The sequence below is a fragment of the Salminus brasiliensis genome, chromosome 10 (assembly GCF_030463535.1).
Source record: "Salminus brasiliensis chromosome 10, fSalBra1.hap2, whole genome shotgun sequence".
Classification (NCBI taxonomy): domain Eukaryota; kingdom Metazoa; phylum Chordata; class Actinopteri; order Characiformes; family Bryconidae; genus Salminus; species Salminus brasiliensis.
Genome location: NC_132887.1, coordinates 31,821,487 through 31,845,769, shown reverse-complemented (window position 1 = coordinate 31,845,769; position 24,283 = coordinate 31,821,487). Strand labels below are relative to the sequence as shown.

The window sequence follows — 24,283 nt, the reverse complement described above, 5'->3', positions numbered from 1 at the left end:
CATGTCAGACCTTTAACTTAAAATCGTATACTACGTGCTAACATATTAAGACCAAACTCTCTGCTTCTGTTTTGATTGCTTAAAAACGACTCGAAGGAGTCGGTTCAGTAGAACCGAGTCGTCAAAATCTACTTCCTGGCGGACATGACGCCATTAGCCCGTGTTTGGAAAATTCAAAAGACCCGCTCGCTGCTCGGAGTCGAGTCTGAAGTTGCTGTTGCTGCTTGGAAGAGCTATGTAAGTTTTTCCCTCAGACAATAACAGCTAATCTGATACGTTTATCTTGCGATACATCAATTATATATGGCGATATTGGTTATTTATAGAACGCGTGTGTTAGGGCGTACTGGTTGGTTTTAGTGCTAGGTTGTTAGCTGGCTAGCCATCTAGCGCTAACTGACTAGTTAGCTAACAACCTAACGCTAGCACTAAACTTGACCAGTACGCCATACACACGCGTTCTATAAATAACCAATATCGCCATATATAATCGCCAATATATAATAGATTGAGAACCTGGATGCTTAACGGCGTTACTGGACAGGCAGGTTTCCAGTGTGCTGTTATTGTGTGGCCTTGTTGTTCCCTTATGTAGCTAGCTAATTGCGTTCCCTATATAATTGACTCGAGTGACACTGTAAGTTAATATACTAGCTAGCTAGTTAACGTCTGCTAACTTTTAGATGTTCCGTAGCTAGCTAGTATAGAAGCTAGCTCGCCTAGCTAGCGCTAGTTATGCTAAAATGTTTAATGGGCGATTGGCTAACTGACTAAAGCCGAGGAGTTAGCTATAACGTTAGCTAGCTAGCGTCTCCCACTACTTCTTAGTAAGAAATACCCTAGATGTATACAAATTGCAGGCTATTACAGGGATATCTTAAATTACATCCAGGCCAACAGGTTGCTTAGGAGCAAGTGAAAGCATGTCATGCAAAACCCTTAATGGAAGTTTTGGGGGTTTCCATTCATTGTGAAATTTGGCACAATCTAAAGAACAGACAGATTCCATTTTTGTCAAAAAGAAAAGCAAAACTGGAGATACAAGGTTTTAGTACGACAGCAATGAAATATTTTGTCCTGTTTGGTCTAATGTTAGTCAGCTTAATTTGACCTGTTTTGAAGCTCTTAGGTTGTCTAGTTTGGTATGCACTAACTGTAATCTAGATTGTACATGGGGGCAGTGGTGGCTTAGCGGTGAGAGCACCGGGCTATTGATGACAGGGTTGTGGGTTTGGTACCCGGGCTTGTGTGTGTGTGTGTGTGTGTTAACTGCACAAATGGATTAAAGACAGGCAAAATATCTTGTGTCTAACACAAATGGTGAATATGGTTGTTTTTTTCTTTTCTTAACCCTTATTCTACTTCTTCTGTTCCCAGACTCCTGGCATGCTGATGAATCGCACTAAATGATCAGGTCTGGCTGCTTTGCTTCCAAACCAATGTATCATTCATCAGCTGAATATCACACAGTTCCAGAGCGCCGTGAACTTTATCATGGCACTCCTGGACGACAGACTTCAAGGATTGCTCATGCCGCCCATTCTTCTGAAATTGCTGTGGCTTCAGACAGAAGAACTGAACTTCAGGCTCCAATGGTGCTAAACTCAACGGTGCAGCATGCAGCTGAGTTGGGGCCGCATGTTCCCTGTGAGCTGAGCAGCATCAACTCCACGGCGGTAGATCACCCACTTCCTGAGCACCAATCAGCTGTTCCTGCACTGAAACAGCTCACTGACACACCAGCCAAGGTGTTTGCCAGGCTGAAAGCAAAAGTTCAACAACAGAATTTCGAGGAGTGCAGAGAGGATGCACCAAACGGACAGATGGACTCCTTACACCTAAGGATGGAGCAGTCACTGGCTGAAGATGCCATGCAGGAAGATCAAGAAACATATGTGCTCACACTTTCACCTCCCGAGTCCACAAACATGGCATGGCAAGTAGGAGACCCATCACCACCTGAAGAACCTGCTGCAAATGTAGGAGGACAAGGACAAAGGAGTGATGCTGTTTTGTTTCATGGTTAGTTGTTTTACATTCCAAATCCCAGACTGTTGTTCTTTGCTCATAAGCAGACAGGTTGTATAAACAAGCCATTTGCCTAAATTGCCTTTGTTGCTGTTGTTTCCTCAGAGCCAGTCATTTTGTTAGAGAGACTTCCCACTGAAAATGTTTTTACACCAAAGAAAGTGCAGCAGAAGAAGCATGGAGCAAGTCGTGGCAGGAATTTGAAGGATATACAAACTGGTAAGCATATGATAATTACTTTATTTTTATTATGCTTTACTTTTTAAGTAAGTGTAGTCAATTGGCATGTTTTTTTCTGAGCATATAAGGGATATCCGTGAAACATGAAGACCAACACACCTCCTGCTTCCTTAAAGAAGCATTAGTCCAAATTCAAAAATTAGGGATGTCCCTTGGGCCAGAGTATCGCAATGCTGACTCTTAGATAATCTAAACTTTAAAATGACTGTTTTTAAAAACTATAGTGTTTATATTTTTTGTAGTCTGGCTGGCCTGCATAAACAGTGTCTGTGTGGTGGTACACACTTTAAATAATACACTTTAAATATTTAAATAATATCTGTTGCTGTTTGTGGATTACTTGTGTAGGACTGAACAAGCTGTGATTTGTTTTTGTAAGGTGTGCGCATTAAACAGCAGAAAATAGACAAACAATTTATAGAGGAGTGGTTTAAATCATTATTTTCTGGCATATTAACTGACAAAACTCTTAACTGCAGGCACATTTACAATAAAACTCTGCGCTAAGCTGAAGTCTTACCCAAACATTCTGTTCCATTTGCCACCTGCAGCAGTGAGGAACTTTATTTATTAAAAACTACAGTAAACATTGTTCATTTGGGATTTTGTGTGTGAACAACACAAAGAGCTTTATTTTAACTGATAAGTGTAGTGAGGTTAGTGAACCAAAATCAGGCTTCTATTTCTAACACTCCATTCCCCCTTAAATAGTGCAGCAGTTATTGTATACATTTCATCAGCAGATTTAAGGTGGAACTGAAAGCTTAAGCAAGAGGACAACTTCTGCCTTGTGTTGGCTGCTAACTACTTAGAACATCACAAAGAAATACTCATTAATGTCTACGGTGGTTTTCGATGTCCTCACGGCATCGGAAAGTCGTGTGTGTGTATGTATGTATGTGTATGTGTGTGTATATATATATATATATATATATATATATATATGCGCATATATGCAAATCAAGAAGGCTGGCTGTACAGTTATGAAGGATATAAGTGTCTTATTGTTCCTGAATTAAAAACTCGCATTTCCGAATTGTTTTCTCAAAGCTCAGTGTATTGTCTGTATTGCTGTTTACGGCACTTGATTTTGTGAGATTTTACTGTCTAGGAAAGTGTGTAGCAATTACTAAGTGGTTTTGTATTTTTTTCTTTTTCTTTTCAGAGCCTTACGTTTTGTTGGAGCGCTTGTCTGCTGAAGAGTCATCAGTTCCGATGGGAAGGATGAAGCAGATGCATGTTAGGACTTGTCTCAGTAATTCACAACATATTGGAAGTAAAGGTACTTTTTTCCCTCCTTGTCTAGAGTAAAGAATAAGAACTTATTCCTCAGATGCCTTCCGTTATTCTTATCAGTCTTGTTGAATTGTAGGCTGTCATGGTGTATTTGGTGACGCGAGCATAAGGGATGATCTGGAAGATGGAATTGAGGAGAAAGAAAATTGTACAGTGGATGTGACCCACACCGTAACTGCAAACAGCCAGGCAGTGCCACAAAGACCAGAGCATACGGCCGGTAGACCTGGTGGCCCTTTAGAACCACCCCCTCAGGGCTTTCCTAATGTGCTGGATGATTCTCTTCTACAGCATTCTCCTCGTATCTCAATACCTCGAAAGCAAGCTGCAGTCTTTAAGTCAAAGCCACAAAATAGAATGGAAGAAATGGAAGAAGTGCCGGATGCAAGGGCCAGCGTAAGTAGAGATTATTGACTGCTTGTTTGATTTGACTAGTCAGTCAGCATTTCTAAACCTAAGCAGACTTGGTAAAGTGTTGGGAATGTTTAAAATTTGTAATGCAATTCTTCAAAATATGAAAACAAGGGTTTAATAATAAAAATAATAATGGTGAAGAAAGCACTTTATTTTTATGGTCCTCTGTGGAGGTTAGATACTCTAGTTGTCTTTATGCATTATGCAATAATTGGTGTTGGGCTCACCCCCTCCCTCCTAAGCTCCCACTGCAGTTGGTGGTATTTAATTAATGTTCTCCATACTGTTGTATAACAAAAGCTTACTCCTGTGGGCAGCTATAAATATGAATTGACAAGCTAAACTATACAGTACTGGCATTTGAAGCGAAGGCAGTATATGGACTGCAGTAGAGTAGTATTACAGGATTTTACACAAACATGACTAGGGTTGCCCAGTGTGACCCAGTTTGAGGTCTTGAGCTCCACCAAAAATACATAGTGCAGCAGCCAGGCGTGTCTGGCCTGGAGTAAAGATAACCCAGGTGGCATTCTCCATATTACAAGTCAGTCATCAAAATGCGTAGTCAGATTGCAACTAAATATTTATTAAACTCAACTGAGTTTCATCCCTAAACCTAATACCAGCCTTAATTCAGCTGAAAACTAACACCTAATCCTACATGTGACTCCATAACACTTGTTAATCAAATGGATTTGATTCAATAGTTTATTCAGCGTTTGTAATATATTGAGGACCATTAAAATGTGAGTGTGAGCATAATGATGACAATAAGTAGCTGTTTCCTACTTTCTTCCTTGTAGTCCATAATTCTTTGTCTCTATTCTGATTTTTAGGTGAAGGGGATTCATTTACGAGAATGGGTCTTGAAGTTGCAACAAAACAAAGACCTTGTTGTTGATGGTGTTCGTGTGTAAGTTTATTTATTTCATAAAAGATAATCAAAAAAATCTGGTGTGAATCTAAAAATCTGGAATGAAAAACACGTACAACACTCCTAATATTTTAGCCATCAGGCAGAATCCTGGTTGGACATTTCACCACTCTTCTTGGCAGCATCAATAGAATAGTTACTTACTAGTTACTACTTCTTACAGGAGATTTTACTTTTGTTGATTTCCTGGCAGGTCAACATATTCATGATAGAGTTGAGGTAGGGTTGGGCAGTATGACCAAACATGTGTATCACTAATTTGTTTTTGTTTTTTTAAACACAGTGCACTTCACACTGTATCGTGGATTGTTTTTGTTTTATTTATTGCATGACTGGGACAAGGTTCATAGCTCATTCTGTTTTTCAAGAGTGCATAGAATATACAATAATTTTAAAAATCTACATCATGAAATTGAAAGACTTTTTTTTTCGCAATACATGATTTTTATAAATTACTATTCAGATACTCTATTGTACTGAGTACAGTGATTTTTTTTTTATTTATTTATTTTTTTTTTTATTCAACATCTGCTGCACTTAATCTAATTAAACCAGTCTAATTACACTGTTATAATGTAATAAAACCTGCAGCTGATCAGTGTTTATTAGAAAAGCATATCACAATACAATAAAATATTGTCATATTACCCAGCTCTAATATAAAGAAACTAGTATGCATTAAACAATTATAGTTACAGTTCCCATGTTTCGTAATGCTGTAGAATTAAAACTGTTTGGCATCCCACCCAGGGAGAGAGGGTGAGAGCGAGAGAGCAGCAGAGAAGCAGAGAGTGCAATAGTGAGTTGTTGGATAAAGCTCTGTTTGTGTACTACGTGATTGTGGCTAAAGTGTCACACATACTCTGCTGGTTGGCGACCTCCCCCAAAGTATGTGGTGTTCAAGTGTAGAATTTGTATTTTGTAGCCATTCATGAGAACCTTTATGCAGACCAGGGAGGTGTTGATGCTAGTAATAGAGGTAATCATTAGACTGAGGGGAGAAAAAACAAAACACATTGTAAGAGGAAACTAACTTTAGATGTGTCTTGGAACATTCTTAAAACCAGAATAATGCATCTGAGAACCCAGCAACACAAAAAGGCCTCATTTAGTTAACTTATTAACATTCTCGAGAAGGTAGGTCCCGAAGTCCACAAAAAAGATGGCTTCATAAAAAGCAAACAGTTGGTTTACTTTTAGATGCAAGTCATTTGTAATGCTCAAGAACAGAAGGGTCAGATGTTCTGGAACAAGGTTTCCGTAGCTTTCCACCATCTATCAAATATGGTGGAAGCTTTGTCATGGGCATGTATGCCTGCCATTGAAACCAGTGAATCTTGATATGGTTATTGTTAAAAGCAGTAAAAGAAATTCTATTTACTTGTACTCATGTTCAGCCAAATACTGTGAGACTGAAGTTTTTGCTTTGTAGTGCAGATGAATAATAACCCAAAACTCAACCCTGAATCTTTCTGAGACAAAGGAATGGAATGTTCTTAAACAGCACAATAAGTTGCCTGACCTCAGCCCAGTTGAATCTTTATTACACTGAAAGCAAAACTGAAAGGAGGAAGACCCTAAAGCAAATGACAGCTTTGGATTGAAACAGTAAAACCTCTTGAGGCATGAAATCCCTTGAATTAAAAGTACCTCTTTGTGTGTTTGTCCAAGTCTCTGACGGTACAGGACCTAAACTGCCTAAAAAGCTCCTAAACTGTTGAGACATTGTTTTTGTTAAACTTATTAAATTAAAGTTGAAAGGCTGTACTTCAACCACATTTCATTTGAAATCAATTGAGGTGGGGGACAGAGGCAAAATTGTGAAAATGGTTACAGTCCAAATGCTTATGGACCTGACTATATGCATGTGTCACTTTGTTTCTGTTCTGTTTTCCATAGAGACAACAAGATACCTTGGCACAGCAGCTGCATCACTGAAAGAATTTCAAGTAATGTGGTTAAGACTGCATCTGGCAGTACCTATGTTCTTATTGGCAAGATGTCACACAACCACAATTCCCGTAAGCACACCAGTAATTCTATCCAGGTTCTCCCTTATTATTATTTGCAAATTCTGCTTAAGTGCTTTCTTAACCTAACGCAAATGATTTCTGTTTCCCCCACAGAATTTCCTTTGTGGTTTTTGAAAAAGTTTATTTTTGGGTTTCCAGAAATGTGGAAGGAACACTTGAATACATTTTTAGCAGACCAAGGAAGGTATGTTTGAAGATATAATTTTGACTTATGTCTTGAATTATATAATGTTGATTTAAGCTTTGTCTGTCCATCTATTTTGTGAGTGTGTATTTATAACTGCAGTGATTAAAAAATGTCTAATTCATTTTTAGATTCAGAAAAACTCAGAAGAGGAACACCTCTGCACCTTGTGAGCAGTCAAAGAAATTGCCCTCAAAGAAACAGATTTCCAGACAACCTAAGCCTAAGGACCCTGTAACTCGTGAGTCTCCTGAATGGAAGAATGCACATTAATCTTTCATAATAGTTTAGCCAAGATGTTTGCATGTTTAACAGTTGCATCTGTAACACGGAAGAGAGTTTAATGTAAACATAAAAATTGCCTGGTCGAAATTTTAAATTGCAAAATGGTTAAAGTAATGAATCAATTTAAGGCGCATGTTTTTAATGTATTTCCATATTGCAGCTTCTGTTAGCCCTGCTGACAGTGCCCAGCCTCACAGTGCAACGGTTTCCCGCAGTGGCAGGCTTATCAAGCCTCCTCTTGAGTACTGGAGAGGAGGCAGGATAATTATAGACTCGGACATGAATGTTACTATCCATGAGGATTACGCGTCAACCTCCATTTTGTTCACGGTAGAGGATTGTTGTCCATTTAGATTTTTCACATTGGAGAAATTTATAAGCAGATTGTTTAAGCTCTGTGTTTCCTCTAATTTTATCATTGTGTTTTTAAGCCTAGAAGAAAAACGGTTGTAATTGCAAAGTCACAAAAAAATTTGAAAGACCAGGCAAGTGTGTCTAAACCTCCAGCTGAAGGTACGTATGCTGTAAAATGCAGCATTTCTTTTTGTAATTAATCAGATGGCTTTTATTTTTCTCAATTGTGTGTGTCCTGTGTTACAGACACTCAAAATGTCAGTGAAGAAGAAATGATTGCACCAAGAAGACGGGTCAGACAACGCAAGTCGTCTCAAAAGAGGCTTCAGGGGACCAAAGCGTTAGAAAGTGGTTCTCAAAAGTCTCAGGATTCTGCCTCCAGTTCTGACTCTGCTCCTCACCGTGCCACAAAACAACCCCCTACTCAACCGACACAGCCTGAGAGACTCTATTTGAGGAGAGGGCGGTCGTATTCTCGAGGGAAAACCTCTACTGGCTCAGAGTGTGAGGTGTCTGAGGTTGACCCAGGAACACTGGGCTCTATGCTGGTCCCAAATGCTCGGTCCTCGCCGGAAGATGGTACTTTTGCACTCCATGGCTCTGAAAGGGCCCAAAAGACCAGGCCTATTCGGAGGCCTCTGAAAAGAGCACTTCGGAGTGAGTCATTTTCAGTTGCATGTTCGAACTCTGATGAGACAAGTTCACCTAACACGCTTTCCAGAGTCCCGAATAGTGCGGAGTCAAATGATGTGTTCACTCCTCCTGACCCACCAAAGGCACGCAGAAAGAAAGGTTTAACAACCCGTAAAACCAAACCGCTTCCACCTGCAACTCCTTCTTCTGAGGCAGAGGATTCTGATTTCCTTATTGAGCAAGAAAAGAATCGAAATCTGAAAAAATATCCACTGAGAGAAAGAAGAGTTCCCCAGAAATATGATAGTTACATCTTGAAAGCAGACCGTGTCTCTTCCCACCTGGAAATACGAGACCAAAAGAAGGCACAACGCATGCCAAAGAAGACGAGACGAAGAAATGTTTTGGGAGCATCTGAAAAGGAAGCCAATGAACTGACCTCTCCAGAGAACACGCATTCTGAGCAGTCAAATGAGGTGGAGTATACTCAGTCGGCTGTGCCAGAAAACTCTGATAAGAAACAAAAAACATCAAAGAGGGGCAAAGCATGTGACAAAAACAAACACAGTGAGAGTGAACAAACTGCAGCAGATGGGAAATGGACAGAGAAAGAACTTCAAAAACTTCATGAGTAAGCCATCCTGTATTTACACACACAGCTGTGAGAAACTTCTAAAATAGCCTGAACATGGTTCATAATTTCATTTATTACAGTGAACAAAACAAAAAAGAGATTTATTTTAACTGATAAGAACTGATAAGAGACTGTTCACTAAAAATGATTTTGCTAGTGTTTCTTAACAGCATGTCTTATCAAAGTTGTAGAGCTGTATTATTAAAAGAAACTATTGAATTTGTCAGCAGCATGGCACTTGGAGAAGTGTGTGTCTGTGTGTGTGTGTTCGTGTGTGTCAGTCAGCACTTCTCTACAGAATTCTCTACATCACAAATTTGTGAATTGTCATTGGCCAGGTGTATACATGTAGGCAACCCTGCTAACTACATTGTTTGGATATATATTGAGAAGATTACCAAGATGTCAATGTGTATCTTTTTGCCCAGGGCTGTTACTTCATTACCCAAGCACAAGAGTGGATACTGGGTAAATGTTGCATTGGTTGTTGGCACCCGGTCAGCTGAGGAGTGCCAGGAACAGTATACTGCACATTACCAAACTCGTGGGAGACCAAGAGGAAAGCAAAAGGAAAAGGCTTCCAAATCACATGAGCCAGGTAATTATTTTTTTGACTGCACCTCTATTATACATATTCCAATTATAAAGTAGGTTTAGGGTTTATTCAAATAATTTGTAAACGTATTTGGACTTCTAATACCATATGTGAGATGTTACAAATGTATCTCTTCTTACAGGAAAGGAAGCAGCAAAGATTACTGCCAAGGTTGGAACACTTAAGAGGAGAAAACAGATGTGGGAGTTCTTGGATCACATGCCAAAAGATGACCATGATGATGTCTTCACTGGCTCACCAATGCGCAGTAAACAAATTAAGGTAAAAACCTCCGCTCTTATTTATATTTTACTGTCCTTTTTCACCCTCATTTTTAGTCATTTTACCACTATCAAACTATACCACCAGTGCTGGGAGGGTGAAAGATAGCATGTCTTAAATAAGAACCCATGTCCCTCTGAACTGCGGCTAATGCACAATCAATGGACAGCTTAATGTGATTAGGGAGAGCACTAACTGTCAGTTTTGTTACATGAGCTGGCAGAGCGAGGCTAGTTGTGCTCTCTGGTACTCCAGATTCCCAGGTCTGATTGATTTCTAATTAAAACATTTAAAGTATCACTATTGATCTTTCTTTCTTTCAGTCTATCAGTATAACCTGATACAGACTAGATCTGTACTTCCCAAACCATCCTAAAAGTATTCTTAAAGAAAACTTGACTGTGTTGAGGTGTGAAATATTGGTTTGTCGTATCCCAGCTCATTCTACTGATTAAGAACCTAACAAAGGCATCCTCAGGTTTTCAACACTTCCTGGAAAAAGCTGTCCCCAAATGTTTTAGATTAGAAACCAAATACAATTACAATAAAGAAGAACATAAGGAAGTTTGTCTGATTGTTCCCTTTCAGCCTGAAGTTATTAAATGACCCACATCAAGTACACTGTTCTTCAATGTATAGAACTGACAATTATTCAGATTCTGAGCTACTAGAAGTGACTTACTGGATGAGTGAAGACCATGCTTAACGCGAGTGTACATATTCATATTCTTATGATGTGTAATGTCTGAAACGTATTGTAAATGTTTATGTCCCTAAGAACCCTTTACACTTTCCAGTAGTAGTAAAAGTAATTGTTCTGTTTCTTTTCACTTCTTTTGGAATTGAGTTTGTGTTAGCGTTTGGTCCAGTTAAACAATTAGTCTTCCACCGCCTGAATTTTCAGTAAAAGTAAAGCCAGAGAAGCCTTCTATAGTGCTGGCGATATTGTCAGTAAAATACTTTTTTGATTGTGATTACTCATTACCAGTACTCCCTTAAGGACAACTGTGCTGAAATGCGCCGGTGTGCTGGAAAGTTACAAAAATGTATGTAACTTGCATGCTTTTGATAAGAAGAAGCTTAAGATTTATTAATTGATTTTGTTTCTGTGTTTTGTTTATTTAACATTGCAGTTGCCTGTGTGGTCTACAAATGGAGATGAGCCAGACTTCAACCAGCTACCAAATCCCCAGACCCCTAGCTCGGGCACATTTGGTGCAAATTCAGTAAAAACACCTCAGTGTTTGCACATTACTCCAGGGATGTTGGGGTCTGTCAATAGGTACAATCTTTAGTTGTAGATAATCATTGAACATTTGTTAGCAATAGGTGTCAAGTAAATTGAATGTTGCCCAGAAAAAGTTAACCTTTTTGCGTCACTGGTTATATAAATAAAATACTTGCTGACTGTAAATAAGGACTCACAGAAATGCCAAATTTCTAATGTGTGTCTTAATCTTGTATAAAGAGTTTCTTTTGATCCAAACAACATTCAACATGCATAGTCTATCTGCATAAAGAGGTGTGTTAGAAATATGTCTAGTTTCTCCTGTTTTTTTATTGTTTTTGTTTAAGGCACAACAATGATAAGTATATCTACCAACTACAGAAGATAAAAAGACAAGGCAACCAAGGCAGAAAAGCTAGCCCGAAGGTATGTATGACTTTCAAAAGTACCAGTCTCCGTTGTCCTTTTTGATAAAAAAACAAACAAAAAAAAAAACACAACATTGATGACGTTGATTTGTTCTGTGTTTGTTGGAGTAACTATTTAAACCAAAAAAATACTTTTTACTATTATTACTAATATTTGTATTTATTTTTTTAATAAATAAAAGGAGAAGTTTACGCCAGTTCCATCAGTGAGAAAAACCAAGAAGAGATGTGTCGGTAGGTGAACCGTTACAAAGCAAAACCATCTACTGTTGGCTGTGAATGAAATGAAATCATTTGTGCTTAGAATTTCTCATTAACAATCTTTCAGCTTAATGCATACTAAAATGCATTGCCAGTCACATTACTCGGCAACAGATGTTAACAAACACTAGATGTTCAGCCGACATTATTTCATTTATGTATTTTTCTTATTTTTATTTTATTTTTAATACAATTTCTTTTCTTTTTTTTGCTGGCTAACTTGTTCCACAGTTTGAGATCAACACTGTTTCAACTGGAACAGTGGGTGGAGCCTTTGTTTATAAAGTGTTATCTTCAATCATAAAAACACAACTGTTATTGCCATAAAAAAAAAAGAAATCCAAAGCAAATCAACTTAATGATGCTGTAGCCACCACCACTATCTAAAACGGTCTCGCCTTAATGTTCATGTAGCCTATCAGCTGCCTGGAAGTGGGAATCACTTAAAGCAACAATGTGTTAAAATAACAGCTTCAAAATTATTTTGATGGTACACTGACTTGTAATTGAGAGGTCAGAACGCTGCACTATAAAAGACTTAAACAGGACACTTCTTGTGAGAACTGCTTAATGCTGCATATTTGTGTAAAATCCTGTAATCGTACTCTACCGCCTCATCCACATGCTTCTTTCAATTTGGATGCTGATTCTGTATCTCAGCATGTATGAACATGTGCCATGAGTGGGAACTCAGTTTATTACTGCAGTGTGAAATTACTTTTACCTGTAGGGGGAGCCGAAGAGCAACAAATACCAATTCTCCATAATGCTGTTTTAAGCTGTGTAACAATTCTTCAGAATGCACTTCTCTACTCCAGTAATCGATCAGAGATCAGTGGATTCCTTAAAGTACTCAAACTGGACCTATTGATTCTGGATCCCGTGGTCTATTGGCTGAATACTTTACACTTGTCTGAAGCTAAAATGCGCTGTGATGTTTACCCTTACTCTGCTTCATCCATGCAGGCTGCCCTGTCAAAGTTTCCACAAAGGGTTTCCTGGAAAATCCTTTCATTTAGAGACTAGTTTTCCAGTCATTGAGACATGAGCAAAAACATAAGATTCAAAATAAGTGTAAAACTGGGCTATTAAGCCAGTACATAATATATATTTTAGTCACTGATTTAATCTGATGTTATGTTAAATTAGCAGTATGCGATTATGCTCTTGGTAAAGTGTAATTAACTTTTAAATTACTGCTATAAATCCAAAGAACCGGCAGCTGAAAAAAGCATGTGGACTGACGAGGTACTAGTCATACTACAGGATAGGTTTTGCAGCAAAAAGTTTCATGCAGGTTCACTAAAGTTACACAGCAGGTGTATTTGGACTGGGGAGGCATTGACAACGATGCCATTGTCCCTATAACGAGGTACAGAAATGAGTGAGGCTGGTATAATAAGCAGAATTGTTACATACTGTTGCTTTAACTGTTGGAAGACATGCTTATATTGAGGTTTTGGAAAACCTTTTGGGTAGAGTCTTTGCTAAGTCACTTAATTTAGTTAATGTGGAGAATAGTTGTCTAAGCAATCGGCCCAAACTTAAGATTGTCCTCCTTTCTTTTTTTTCAGCTGAAGATGATAACTTCGTTGTGTGGAATATGCTGTCTGACAAAGATCTTCCATCAACAAGAGGCGATGAGGAGGACGAGGAGGATGATTATTTCATGGAAGAATACTAGGAAAAATCTATATACTCAGATGTGATCTCATTGGTCTCACAGTCCGCTATTCCTGCAGTTCCGGAAGTGTTTTGGATATTATTTATAAAAAAAAAAAGTCAAAATAATGCAGCTGTAAAGTTTGAGTTTGTTCCTGTAAATCAGATAACTGTACATATTTAAGTGAAACAGTTTTAAAGCCCTTTTTTAATTTTTGATGTCTTTTGGATTTGTTTACTAAATCTATTACGTTTTAAATTTCTGTTCAAAAAAGGTTCAAATTTCATAATTGTGAATAATGTTAATAAAAATAAACAAGATATAAAAGATATGTCCTCTGCTGCATTGTTTGATTTCTTTTTAGGCAAACCTATTTTATTTGGATGTAATGTTATTGATTTCTTTATTTATTTTGGAGAAGTAGTGAACACAGCCTCTGTAGCTAATCAAACAAAAAATAATAATTATGTACAGTTACTCTGCCTTTTATTATGCCAGAATCATCAGTGTGGCCTGTGCAAATGTATTGGCACTTTTTAGGCAATTATCATTATTTTTTTATAAAATAAATAAATGGTTTCAGGCCTTTATTAGTAAATCAGGACTGAGGCATGTCACTAGTTGTAACTGGAATTGCAGTTGGAATCTTCCATGTTACCTCTAACTAGTTATGTGTGAAAGACTGTTCATTTATTAAGGAAAATGCAAAAACCCAGTTATTTTATCAGTCCACAGCACTTCTAGGTGTTTTCATTATATGACTTCTATAAAGTTTTTTTTTTTTTTTTTTTTTCTACAAACACCACACTCTTGAGTTGCATGTCTACAGTTTCCCTGAACTGCTATTCCTCAATAGCAGTACACACTGTTAAAAACAAATTTTCTTTTACTTTTCACTTTGTATTTGTTTAAACAGAAAACTTCTATAATTAAAAAAAATAATAAAAAAATCTTAGGATAGTTGACCCTGAGAATTTTCCCACTGTGGGACTAATCAAGGATGATCTTATCTTAAAAAAGTAGCATGCAAGAATGTTTTTCTAAAAAGCTAGATCTATGTGGTTGTTGGAGGAAAATGTGCAAAACAAGGTGATTTAGGGTGGTCTGTGGTAGCATGTATGGTAGTAATTGTAGATAACAGTTTAGTGGAAAGAGAATTTACAAAAATAAAATATATTTTACTAAGGATTTTTAAGGCTGAAACATGGTGGTGTTACCTAGTGACCACTGGATATAGGTGAGGTAGAAGCTAAAACTTGGTGGTTAACCAGAGATACTACAGTGCATTTGGGGTAAACACATACCATGAGGAAGTGATTATAGACATTGTGCCTCTTTTGTGTCCTCTTGTGCAAAAATGACATTGTTGACTGTGGATCAATCAGACACATCACAAAAATGTTAAACAAGCTGAGTATTAAATGAAAAGAAATGCATTTTATAGTCAGGTCCACCTAATGCACAGTGGTTATTTTAAGAAACCACCTCAGAAATGACATTTGAGACCCTTAAAACTCACAGCCCAAATCTGCTTACGTGTAACAGTTTGTCATTTGAAAAAGTAAATAAGAAAGAAAAATCTGCAAATAAGCAAACACTTAAAAAAAAATAATTAAAAAAAAAATGAGCGAAAGGATTTGGGGAAAGAATCTGCAAATAAGCAAAAAAATAGGAAACAAATTAAGGAAAGGAATCTCAAATATTAGTGAATACATTTTACATCAATTGTAAAAAAAAACAAAAAAAAAAAAACAAATAAGACTTAAATCTGCAAATAAGCAAAAATATTAGGAAAATAATTAACAAAACAAATCTTCAAAAATGGGTGAAAAAAATCTGCAAATAAGCCAAAAAAGCTGAGCTTTTGCATCAGTTAGGGTTAGGGCGACGATGCAGGAACTCTGATAGCTCCACAATGCGCCCCAAATACTCCCACTTTACACAACACCTCTGCCCAGTTCACACCAGCTTCTGATCCACTGACACTCATTAACCAAAAACTAGTCGTGAAGGACGTCGATGAAGGTCGTCAAATAGCTTGACCGGCAGCGGCAGGAATCAACAAGCTAACCTCATCTCCTACGGTGGAGTTTAAGGGAATCCCTTCCTTATTTTTTCCAGAGGATTCCCCTCACATACAACCCGAGACAGGAAGCAGGGTTCCCCCTGGTGGACACGCTGGATCTGAAGGGTTTCCGTGGCTCGCAGTCTGTAGGGGTCTGTCTCCTCTCTCAGTTTGAGAGATACTGTCGCCTGAAGCATATGCTGTCTTCGTCTGTCGTGTTTGGTGGGATTACGAAACCAGAAGAAGTGCAGATATCTCGTCCCACAAGAGAATAGCAAACATATACGGCAAGTAATACACAAGTAAACGTTGCTGTGTTTGTGTTTAAATTCCAGAAAGAGGGAGTTAGTTAGTTAGCTAGTTGGCTAACTCTTAGTGCTAGCTATTAGCATTCTCCAACATATCTGTGGACCTGGGATGAGGGACGCCAGCTAGCTCTCTTGACACGGGTCGTGTAAAGTATGGACACTATTAGTTAACTTATACGTGCAACTGCCTTCATATTAAAACATATTGTTACTTAACTGGCTTGTTTAATTGAATGTAGCTACAATTACCTGATATGCTAAAACAACAGAGCCGCAACTTTCTTCTTAGCGAGCTAACCAACCAACCAGCTAGCTAGCTAAGCTGCAGTGTGGGCGTCTGAGGACGTATTAGCTACACAGTTCAGGTGTCTGACCAGCGAGAGATCCCCTAGCTAGTCTCCACTGTGTTTGACATTCGTCCCCTAGTATGTTGGGATTTATTCGTAGGCATCTTAGCTAGGGCTAGCTATATATTTCTATGTGTGGTGTGGTTTAACACAACAACGCAACCTAACGTCGTGTCGTGTTAAAATTCAGACAGGTGCCCACAGTAACGGGGTCAGAGACCTAGCTAGCTAACATAGCTGCTGGACTGCTGCAGTTCAACCAGATGAGCAGCCAAGTGGCTACTGCGCTTTCCTTTTTTCTAAGATTCCTCCTAAGGAGTTGCATGTTGTCTGTGGAAGCTTGTTTTCTCCAGTGTATTCACAGTGAGAAGCCTTCTTGTCCTTGAGGGTAAACGTTAGGGACGGTGCCGTTAGGGACGGTGCCGGTAGGGACGGTGCCGGTAGGGACGGTGCCGGTAGGGACGGTGCCGGTAGGGACGGTTGGTGGGTAGAATGTAGATATCTAGGTGGACCGTGTGCTCGTCTCTATCGCTGCTGTTGCTGTTGCAGAGAGGGGAAGGCAGCTTTGCAGACTGCATTATTCATAGCTGTGTCAGATAAGTTTACTTGTTGGCTGTTCAGATGGATGTTGTCCCTCACAACCACAACCACAACCACAGTTTCATGTTTGGTTTAATCTGAAAGGGTTTAAACTAGGGATGCACCTATATCGCCTACTTTTTCCACTTCCGATACCAGGTTTGCAAGTATCTGCCCATACTGAGTACCGATACCAACTCTGACTTAAATACTCAGTAGATGGCTATTCTGATATTTATATTTGTATTTTATATTTGTTTCTTTTCCCAAATAAGATATAATAAGCTTGAAATTACGGGGCAGTGGTGGCTCAGCGGTTAGAGCACCGGGATATCGATAACAGGGTTGTGGGTTCAATTCCCGGGCTCGGCAAGCTGCCACTGTTGGGCCCTTGAGCAAGGCTCTCTGCTCCCTCTCTGCTCCCCGGGCGCTGGAGTTGGCTGCCCACTGCTCTGGGTGTGTGTGTGTGTACTCACTGCCCCTAACACGTGTGTGAGTGTGTGTTCACTACCAGATGGGTTAAATGCGGAGGACACATTTCGCTGTACACTGTACAGTGACAAATACGTGCACCTTTACCTTTACTTTACCTTTATAACAGCATTTACTGGTGGAGGAACTGCACATTTCAAAAGTATTAGAGTTATGAACAAATTTTAATTGCCACAACGCAGAAACATGTGCAAGTAAGGAAGCATAATCTTACTAGCTAAGCTTTTTAATCAGTGTTTAAATTCACATTTCAGTGCTTATGCAGCAATTTCACCTTCAAGTCCACGTCTCTGTGTAAAAAGCTACCAAATCTTAAACTAGCTGCTTAAACTTAACTTTTGGTTTCAGAACCAAACAAAAACACCACATGAAACCAAAAAGTGCTGTAAATGTTAAAGTGTCTGTTTGATGGTATTAACTATTTATGACTGTCTTTTACTGGTTGTTTAAATGTTTGTTTTCATAACAAAGTATGTGAACAAAAAATGTAGGGTGTCCGTAAGTTTCATGGTATCAGTGCTCTCTACTGCCGATACATGTTTAAGCACGATAATATTGTTGCACATGCGTCCTGTGCATCTTTGCTACAACAACTGAAATGCAGGGTGCGTTTCCAGCACCTGAAAGTGGCCTCAGGGCACGCATTACACCTTACAACCCATAGGTGAGGTTAAATGCAATAGACTGGGGTCCTTAAAAATTCTGACAAAATGATGGAGAAACACATTTAATTCAGTTGAATAAGTGTCTAAAACATTTATTTTTGTCAGATTTATTTTTAAACAGAGAGTTAAAGAACTGCCAGTAAAATGATTCTGCTAACCATGGATCTCCAAAATTGCAGCTTCACTGTTTTTATTTTTTTGTTTGTTTGTTTGTTTTTGGGGTTTTTTTTTAATGAAAGTGGAAAGTTGAGTTCTGAATATTGCTTCAACGTTTTGCCCCCTAGATGTCTCAATTTCCTGATGCTTACACAATCCTTCCATATCATTCGCCGCATCACTTTCCGCTGATCTCTTTCAGGAACGATGCAGTGAGCGCTGGTGCCAGGAGCATTGACTCAGCAGGTCTGAGGTCCTTTGGAGAGCTGTAGCGGGAAGGAGGATGGAGCAGGCCCACAGTCTGCTGCTGAATGAGGATGCCTGCGGCCGCCTAGGGGAGCACCAGAGGGCCGAGTTTGTTTTTGAATGGCTGCGATTTCTGAAGAAGCTGCTTCCTGCCGCAGACAGGGTGAGTGGAGAATGGGCAGCTTGCTGAGACAATGAGTGTGCTGTTGGACAGAAATGCAGAGTCTCTCATTCTCTCTCAGACACACAGAGATGAGACGGGGCCACCTGTTTTGCTGCCAGACCCCCCCCCCCTTCTCTTCCCTGAGCAAGACTTCTATCAATCTGGCTCTGTCTGTCTGTTTAGACCGAGAATGGGTTTACTTGAGCAGCATCTTTTGTCATGCTTTTGTAATGTAATGCAGTTTGTTTTAATGGGAGCTTTGTTTGTAGCTTTGTGTCTCATCAGGACTGATGATGTGATGTTAATAGTATATCTTTTGTTGGGATATGAACTAAAACTGAGTAGTCAACAGAACTGGATTTAGGGCGGTGATGTATTTGTAAATATTTGTGTACAAGAGTTTGGGCTTTTAGCCAAATAACACATTTTGATTGTGTGATTGAAATGTAGTCAACAGTCTCCATAGCTAATCAGACATACAAGCACAATGCACAGTTACTCTGTCTTTCATAACATAAATAAAGAAACCTAAACATCAGTCTGGCCTGTGCAAACCTTTAAAGACCCTGACCTCTCTAAAGGCTCAGATTTCCAATTGTAATTAGTAGCAAAGTTTCAAAGGCATAACACAGCAGCATGAGCACCTGAAAAGAAATCACACAGGCACTATACTAGACTAAGGACCCCCCCACAAGCAGCAATTTAGAGTTTAAGACTTCTACCCAGTGCAGATGCAGACAGTGTAGCACTGGACCGTCCGCATTGCTCAATGTTCATACCTCCTGCACCACTGACCCTGGCGATCACGTACTTCTGCTCTACTGACTGTTAAATTAGTTTGCATTCAAAATATAGACCTTATTTACAGTTTTGTCCAAATAAAATAAATTAACAAAAAATCAATAGAAAGTTGAGGGTCAAAAAAAAGAAAGGTGTAGTTGAGTCAATAGTGGTGCTTTGATCTATAATCTACATAGAGGAGTTATAAAAGGAAGCCTTACCTGTGAGATTGTCAAGTTCAACACACTCTCTGGTTGAAAGCGCATCATTAAAAGATTATCAGGATTGTCACCTGGTATTGGGTCGAGTTTAGAGTTAGAGGTTAGAGCAAGTGTTGGGTCTAGCATTAGGTAAAATAAAGTGAATCTTTAACCATAAACGCTTAAATTGGAGGTATTGTAATTTGTAAATTAACCTAATTTTCTATGCAGTAGTTGGTTGGTTAGAGTTTTCACCAGCCCCTGCCTGATTACACACTGATACCAGGAAACCTTAAGAAAAATGAAGGCCCAAGTAACTAAAAAATTATTTGCCGTGTTGCTACAGTTCATTAGAGTGGCAATGTGCTTATTTATCAAGTTGCATACAGTTAAAAATCCACTGACAATCTTGTTGTTCATTGTGTCCTTATAAAATGCCTCATTTCAGTATGTGTAATTGTGAAAGTATGAGATTAACATAAGAAATAATAGAAAATGACACTACTCATGCATGCAACAGTCCTACTAGAGGGAATTTGTAATGTCACACATTCTTAGTTCTTATTATTAATCTGTACCCTGATATAAACAACTGTTTAACACTGTTGACTCTATTTTCAGTCGTATTGCACCGTGCTTTTGCTGTATGGTCTGGATACAGAAAATGTCACGCTACACACACTCATATCTTGTGAATGTCAGGTTTTATTCTTTTTAGTTGGAAGTTTATTGCTGACAGGTTGTTTAAGCGCTGACTAACAGGGAGGCTTTGCATTCACTGCTTAAATCTACGCTTTACAGCTTCATACATCTTCAGAGTCAGAGCAGTTTGTATATTTTGTTTTTGCAAAGACAGCTCTAATGAATAGGGGTGAGGAGTAAGAGGATGAGTGTATTGTTTATATAGTTATATATATTATATAGTTTATTTATAGTAATGAATGTCAGTTTCAATTACTTTACTATTTCTGTAAAAATACTATGTATGTATGTATGACAGGCGGATGTGAGGAAGAACCAGAAGCAGCTAGCCGAGCAGCTCACAGCTATTCTAACAGGTTCTCCTGGTCCATCCACACGCTGGCTGTTGGCTCACTGTCTGGCTCTGCTGTACAGAGTGGGCGACTCATTCACCTCCAGCCTCACTGTGGACCGCTGCAATGACATAATTCGCAGCAAGGATGACTCGCCCAGCTTCCTGCCCACTCGACTGTGAGTTGTGTCAGAAATCAACTTCGCCACACTCAGACCTTGCTGTCCTATGCACACGTTGGACAATTGTTGGTACCCCTTGGTTAATGAAAGAAAAACCCACAGTGGTCACAGAAATAACTTGAATCTGACAAAAGTAATAATAAATAAAAATGCTATAAAATGACCAATGAAAGACATTGTTTTTCAATCATACTTCAACAGAATTCTTTTAAAAATTAAACTTATGAAACAGGCCTTGACAGAAATGATGGTACCCTTAACTTAATATTTTGTTGCACAACCTTTTGAGGCAATCACTGCAATCAAATGATTTCTGTAACTGTCATTAAGACTTCTGCACCTCTCAGCAGGTATTTTGGCCCACTCCTCATGAGCAGACTGCTCCAGTTGTCTCAGGTTTGAAGGGTGCCTTTTCCAGACAGCATGTTTCAGCTCCTTCCAAAGATGCTCAATAGGATTTAGGTCAGGGCTCATAAAAGGCCACTTCAGAATAGTCCAATGTTTCCCTCTTAGCCATCCTTGGGTGTTTTTAGCTGTGTGTTTTGGGTCATTATCATCAATAGTGGTGATATTAATAGTGGCAGACAGCCACGAGTCCATCTAGGTTTCAACACGGCCACCAAACAGGCAGCAGCGGCAGGCGGGAGAGCCGCCGGTCCGCCATGGGTGGTGGCGGGTGGGGAGGCCAGCTGGCCGGACTGGTAGGTGGCAGCTGGTTTGACGCAGGTAGAGGGGACCTCAGCGGGCAATCTTCCAGCAGGTCGGGCTGGGTGGCCATTTACTCGGAGAAGGTAAAAAGAGAAAGAGAAAGTTAGTTCTGGGAGGAATTTTATGGAGGGCGGAGAATGTTGAGCATCAGCATCAGAGTATGTCTGACGACTCCGGCAGGTCTGATTATAACAGCCCAATTAAAAGGAGAGAGCCAGAAGGTAACACAGACACGGGAGCACCCTGAGAACACCAGCATCTATCTGCTCCACCGTCAACAAACCTGAGTGATCGCGTGTAAGCAGCGAGACGACAGCTCCAGCATCTCAGTGTACGACAATTCCCTGGGTCCGCGAACCCCTGGACCTTCAACTTTTATCTAAGAAACGTTAATTACCAAAAGCTAAACTAAACATATAAGTTTTCAGCTTTGATTTAAAGATTAAGACTGTTTGAGTCCCAAACATTATCTGGAAGGTTATTCCAGAGTTGAGGGGCTTTATAAGAAAAGGCTCTTCCCCCTGCTGAGGTTTTCTGAATTTTGGGCATGAGTAAGAGGCCAGCACCCTGAGATCTAAGTAGTCTCACTAAACCAGGAATGATGGAAGCATCAGCCAAGTCTAACATTAAGTCAGATAGTTTATATCTAGTGTCTTTTGAACAAGGAGAACCTCGGTTTTGTCACTGTTGAGGAGAAGAAAGTTATGTGACATCCAGAGTTTTATATCCTTTACACAGTCCTCCATTTTCTGTAGTCTAAATTTATCGTCAGGTTTGGCTGATATATAGAGCTGTGTGTCATCTGCATAGAAATGGAAATTAACGCCATGTCTGCTTATAACTGAGCCCAGTGGTAACATGTATAATGTAAATAATAGCGGTCCTAAAATTGAGCCTTGCGGAACTCCATATCTTACTTCTGCGTAGTTTGAAGATAAATCTTTTATCTTTACGAATTGATAGCGTCCCGTTAGATATGATTGGTCCCTGTGATTCCAACCATTTTCTCTAATATTTCAAGTAATATAGTATGATCTATTGTATCAAAGGCTGCACTAAGGTCTAGTAGGACTCTTACTACTCTACTATTATAACTTTGTCGCTGCACACTGCCAAGTCTGCAGCAAAATTACTAAATTCTTTTAAAAATTCAGAATAGGGCCCTGGAGGCCTATAAATATTAAACAGTGTGAATGCATTTTTATTTGTGGCTGGGTTTAAAATATTGATGTAGAGAATCTCAAAAGAAGTGAAGGTGTTAGTGTTTTTGAATAATCTCTAGTGTATTCTGGTAGATTATGCATACTCCACCTCCTCTGCCTGATAATCTAGGGCTATGTATATATTTATATCCTGTGGGGGTGGATTCATTTAGTGCTATATATTGATCAGGTCTAATCCAGGTTTCAGTGAGGCAGAAAACGTCTAGTTTCTGATCACATATAATTTCATTTACGATCACTGCATTCGAGGTTAGTGATCTAATGTTAAGTAGGCCGAGCTTTAGGTCTGAGGTGCTGCTGTTTTCATTTGATTGCGAGAATTTAACACTGATTAAATTATTAAAACAAGCTGATCTAGATGTTCTATGTTTGGGTTTAATTCGGGGCACAGACACAGTCTCAATATGGTGAAACCTGGGTGACTCCTCAAAGCAGCTCGCAGACGGTCGGTTTAGCCTATCTGTCTGCGGCCTGGTCCTGGCTCTGGATGGTCAATATATATAGGCCCACTGACTGATTACAAGATTGTAGACACCTATGATGCTAAATAGTGGACACACATTGATTTAACATGTCCCTTTGGTCACATTATTTTCAGGGGTACCATAATTTTTGTCCAGACCTGTTTCATGAGGTTTTTTTTTTTATAATTCTGTTGAAGCATGGTTCAAAATTAATGTTGGATTTTCATTTGTTCATTTTATTGGATTTTAGATTACCTGTGTAATTCAGTAGCATTAATAAGTAAACGGTGCTGTTGTCTTACAGGGCAGCTGTGGCCTGTCTGGGAGCTATGTATGAGCAGCTGGGACGTCTCCTCATCAGCTCATTTAAAGAGACAGTGGCAAATCTTCTGAAATCCTTGAAAAGTGCAGAGGTAAGAATTGAACAGAGATTCTGGGCCTAGTTTCTGAGTAAATTCCCTTATTTCTTCCTTTCCTGCTGTGAGTTGAGTGTTTACCCAAAGTGATGATTTACAGCTTTGACAATTGCAATATATTAATTCTGTTTTTTTAAGTCTTCTCTGATGTCTAATGTCCCATTCTGTGTCTGAAGTATCTGAAGTCTGAAGTGTCTTGTCTTTTTTACAGCATATTTTGTCACAAAGCAGCTTTATAGAAATCTAGGTTTTCTAGAAAATAGGTTTGAAGGAGCACTCATTGTATAGATGATCCAGGAAACAATGGTTAAATGGTCTCTTAGAAGACTGGTCTTAGGGGTGCTGTAGCGAGGTCTGTCAAGTCGTTGCTGGTCAAATTCGGATTTAGGGGACCTGTGCTGAGGGCAGCCATAAAGGAATTGACTAGGAGTAGCTGAGAGATCTAGTCAGTGGTTGTGGATAAGAAGGGCTGGGGTGGGGGATGGGCAGGGTGTTACTGCAGGTGTGGTATGTGGGGAGATATGGAGGGTGGTGAGATTATGCTGTGTAGCATTATCAAAGTTGTGATTAATCTCACAAAGTTCTGTGAAGTAAGCTTTGAGGAGAGTGGGTCTGAGACGCCAGACTTCACTGTTAATCCTTTCGGAGGAAGATGTGGGCTTAATTCAGCAAAACATTGACATAGGGAGGTGCCTACCTGATGACCTGATAGTGACTGATTAAGTGTAGGGGTGAAGGGAAGATTATATGTCACTTTAACATGT

General features: G+C 39.3%; 2 protein-coding genes across 4 annotated transcripts in view; both read left to right on the top strand.

Annotated features, from left to right (window-relative positions):
• The first annotated feature begins 159 nt into the window (after positions 1-159).
• Positions 160-13,781, top strand: mis18bp1 (MIS18 binding protein 1). Its single transcript, XM_072689828.1, has 18 exons — positions 160-237; positions 1,378-2,022; positions 2,134-2,247; positions 3,434-3,550; positions 3,641-3,960; positions 4,815-4,891; positions 6,812-6,933; positions 7,039-7,129; positions 7,261-7,370; positions 7,575-7,744; positions 7,846-7,927; positions 8,015-9,032; positions 9,464-9,633; positions 9,773-9,912; positions 11,046-11,194; positions 11,488-11,566; positions 11,751-11,802; positions 13,404-13,781. The coding sequence occupies exons 2-18, from the start codon at positions 1,407-1,409 to the stop codon at positions 13,511-13,513; spliced, it is 3,537 nt and encodes a 1,178-aa protein (XP_072545929.1). The 5' UTR covers positions 160-237; positions 1,378-1,406; the 3' UTR covers positions 13,514-13,781.
• A 1,955-nt stretch (positions 13,782-15,736) lies between these two features.
• Positions 15,737-24,283, top strand: part of heatr5a (HEAT repeat containing 5a) — a 49,214-nt gene continuing 40,667 nt past the window's right edge. For 2 of the 3 annotated variants that reach the window (XM_072689827.1, XM_072689823.1), the window contains exons 1-4: positions 15,737-15,844; positions 18,307-18,513; positions 20,494-20,705; positions 23,408-23,516. In XM_072689827.1, coding sequence (XP_072545928.1) covers positions 18,388-18,513; positions 20,494-20,705; positions 23,408-23,516 — 447 coding nt within the window. In that variant the 5' untranslated portion in view covers positions 15,737-15,844; positions 18,307-18,387. Of the gene's footprint in view, positions 15,845-16,445; positions 18,514-20,493; positions 20,706-23,407; positions 23,517-24,283 lie in introns of those variants that run through there. The other variant, XM_072689826.1, reaches the window with a different exon arrangement.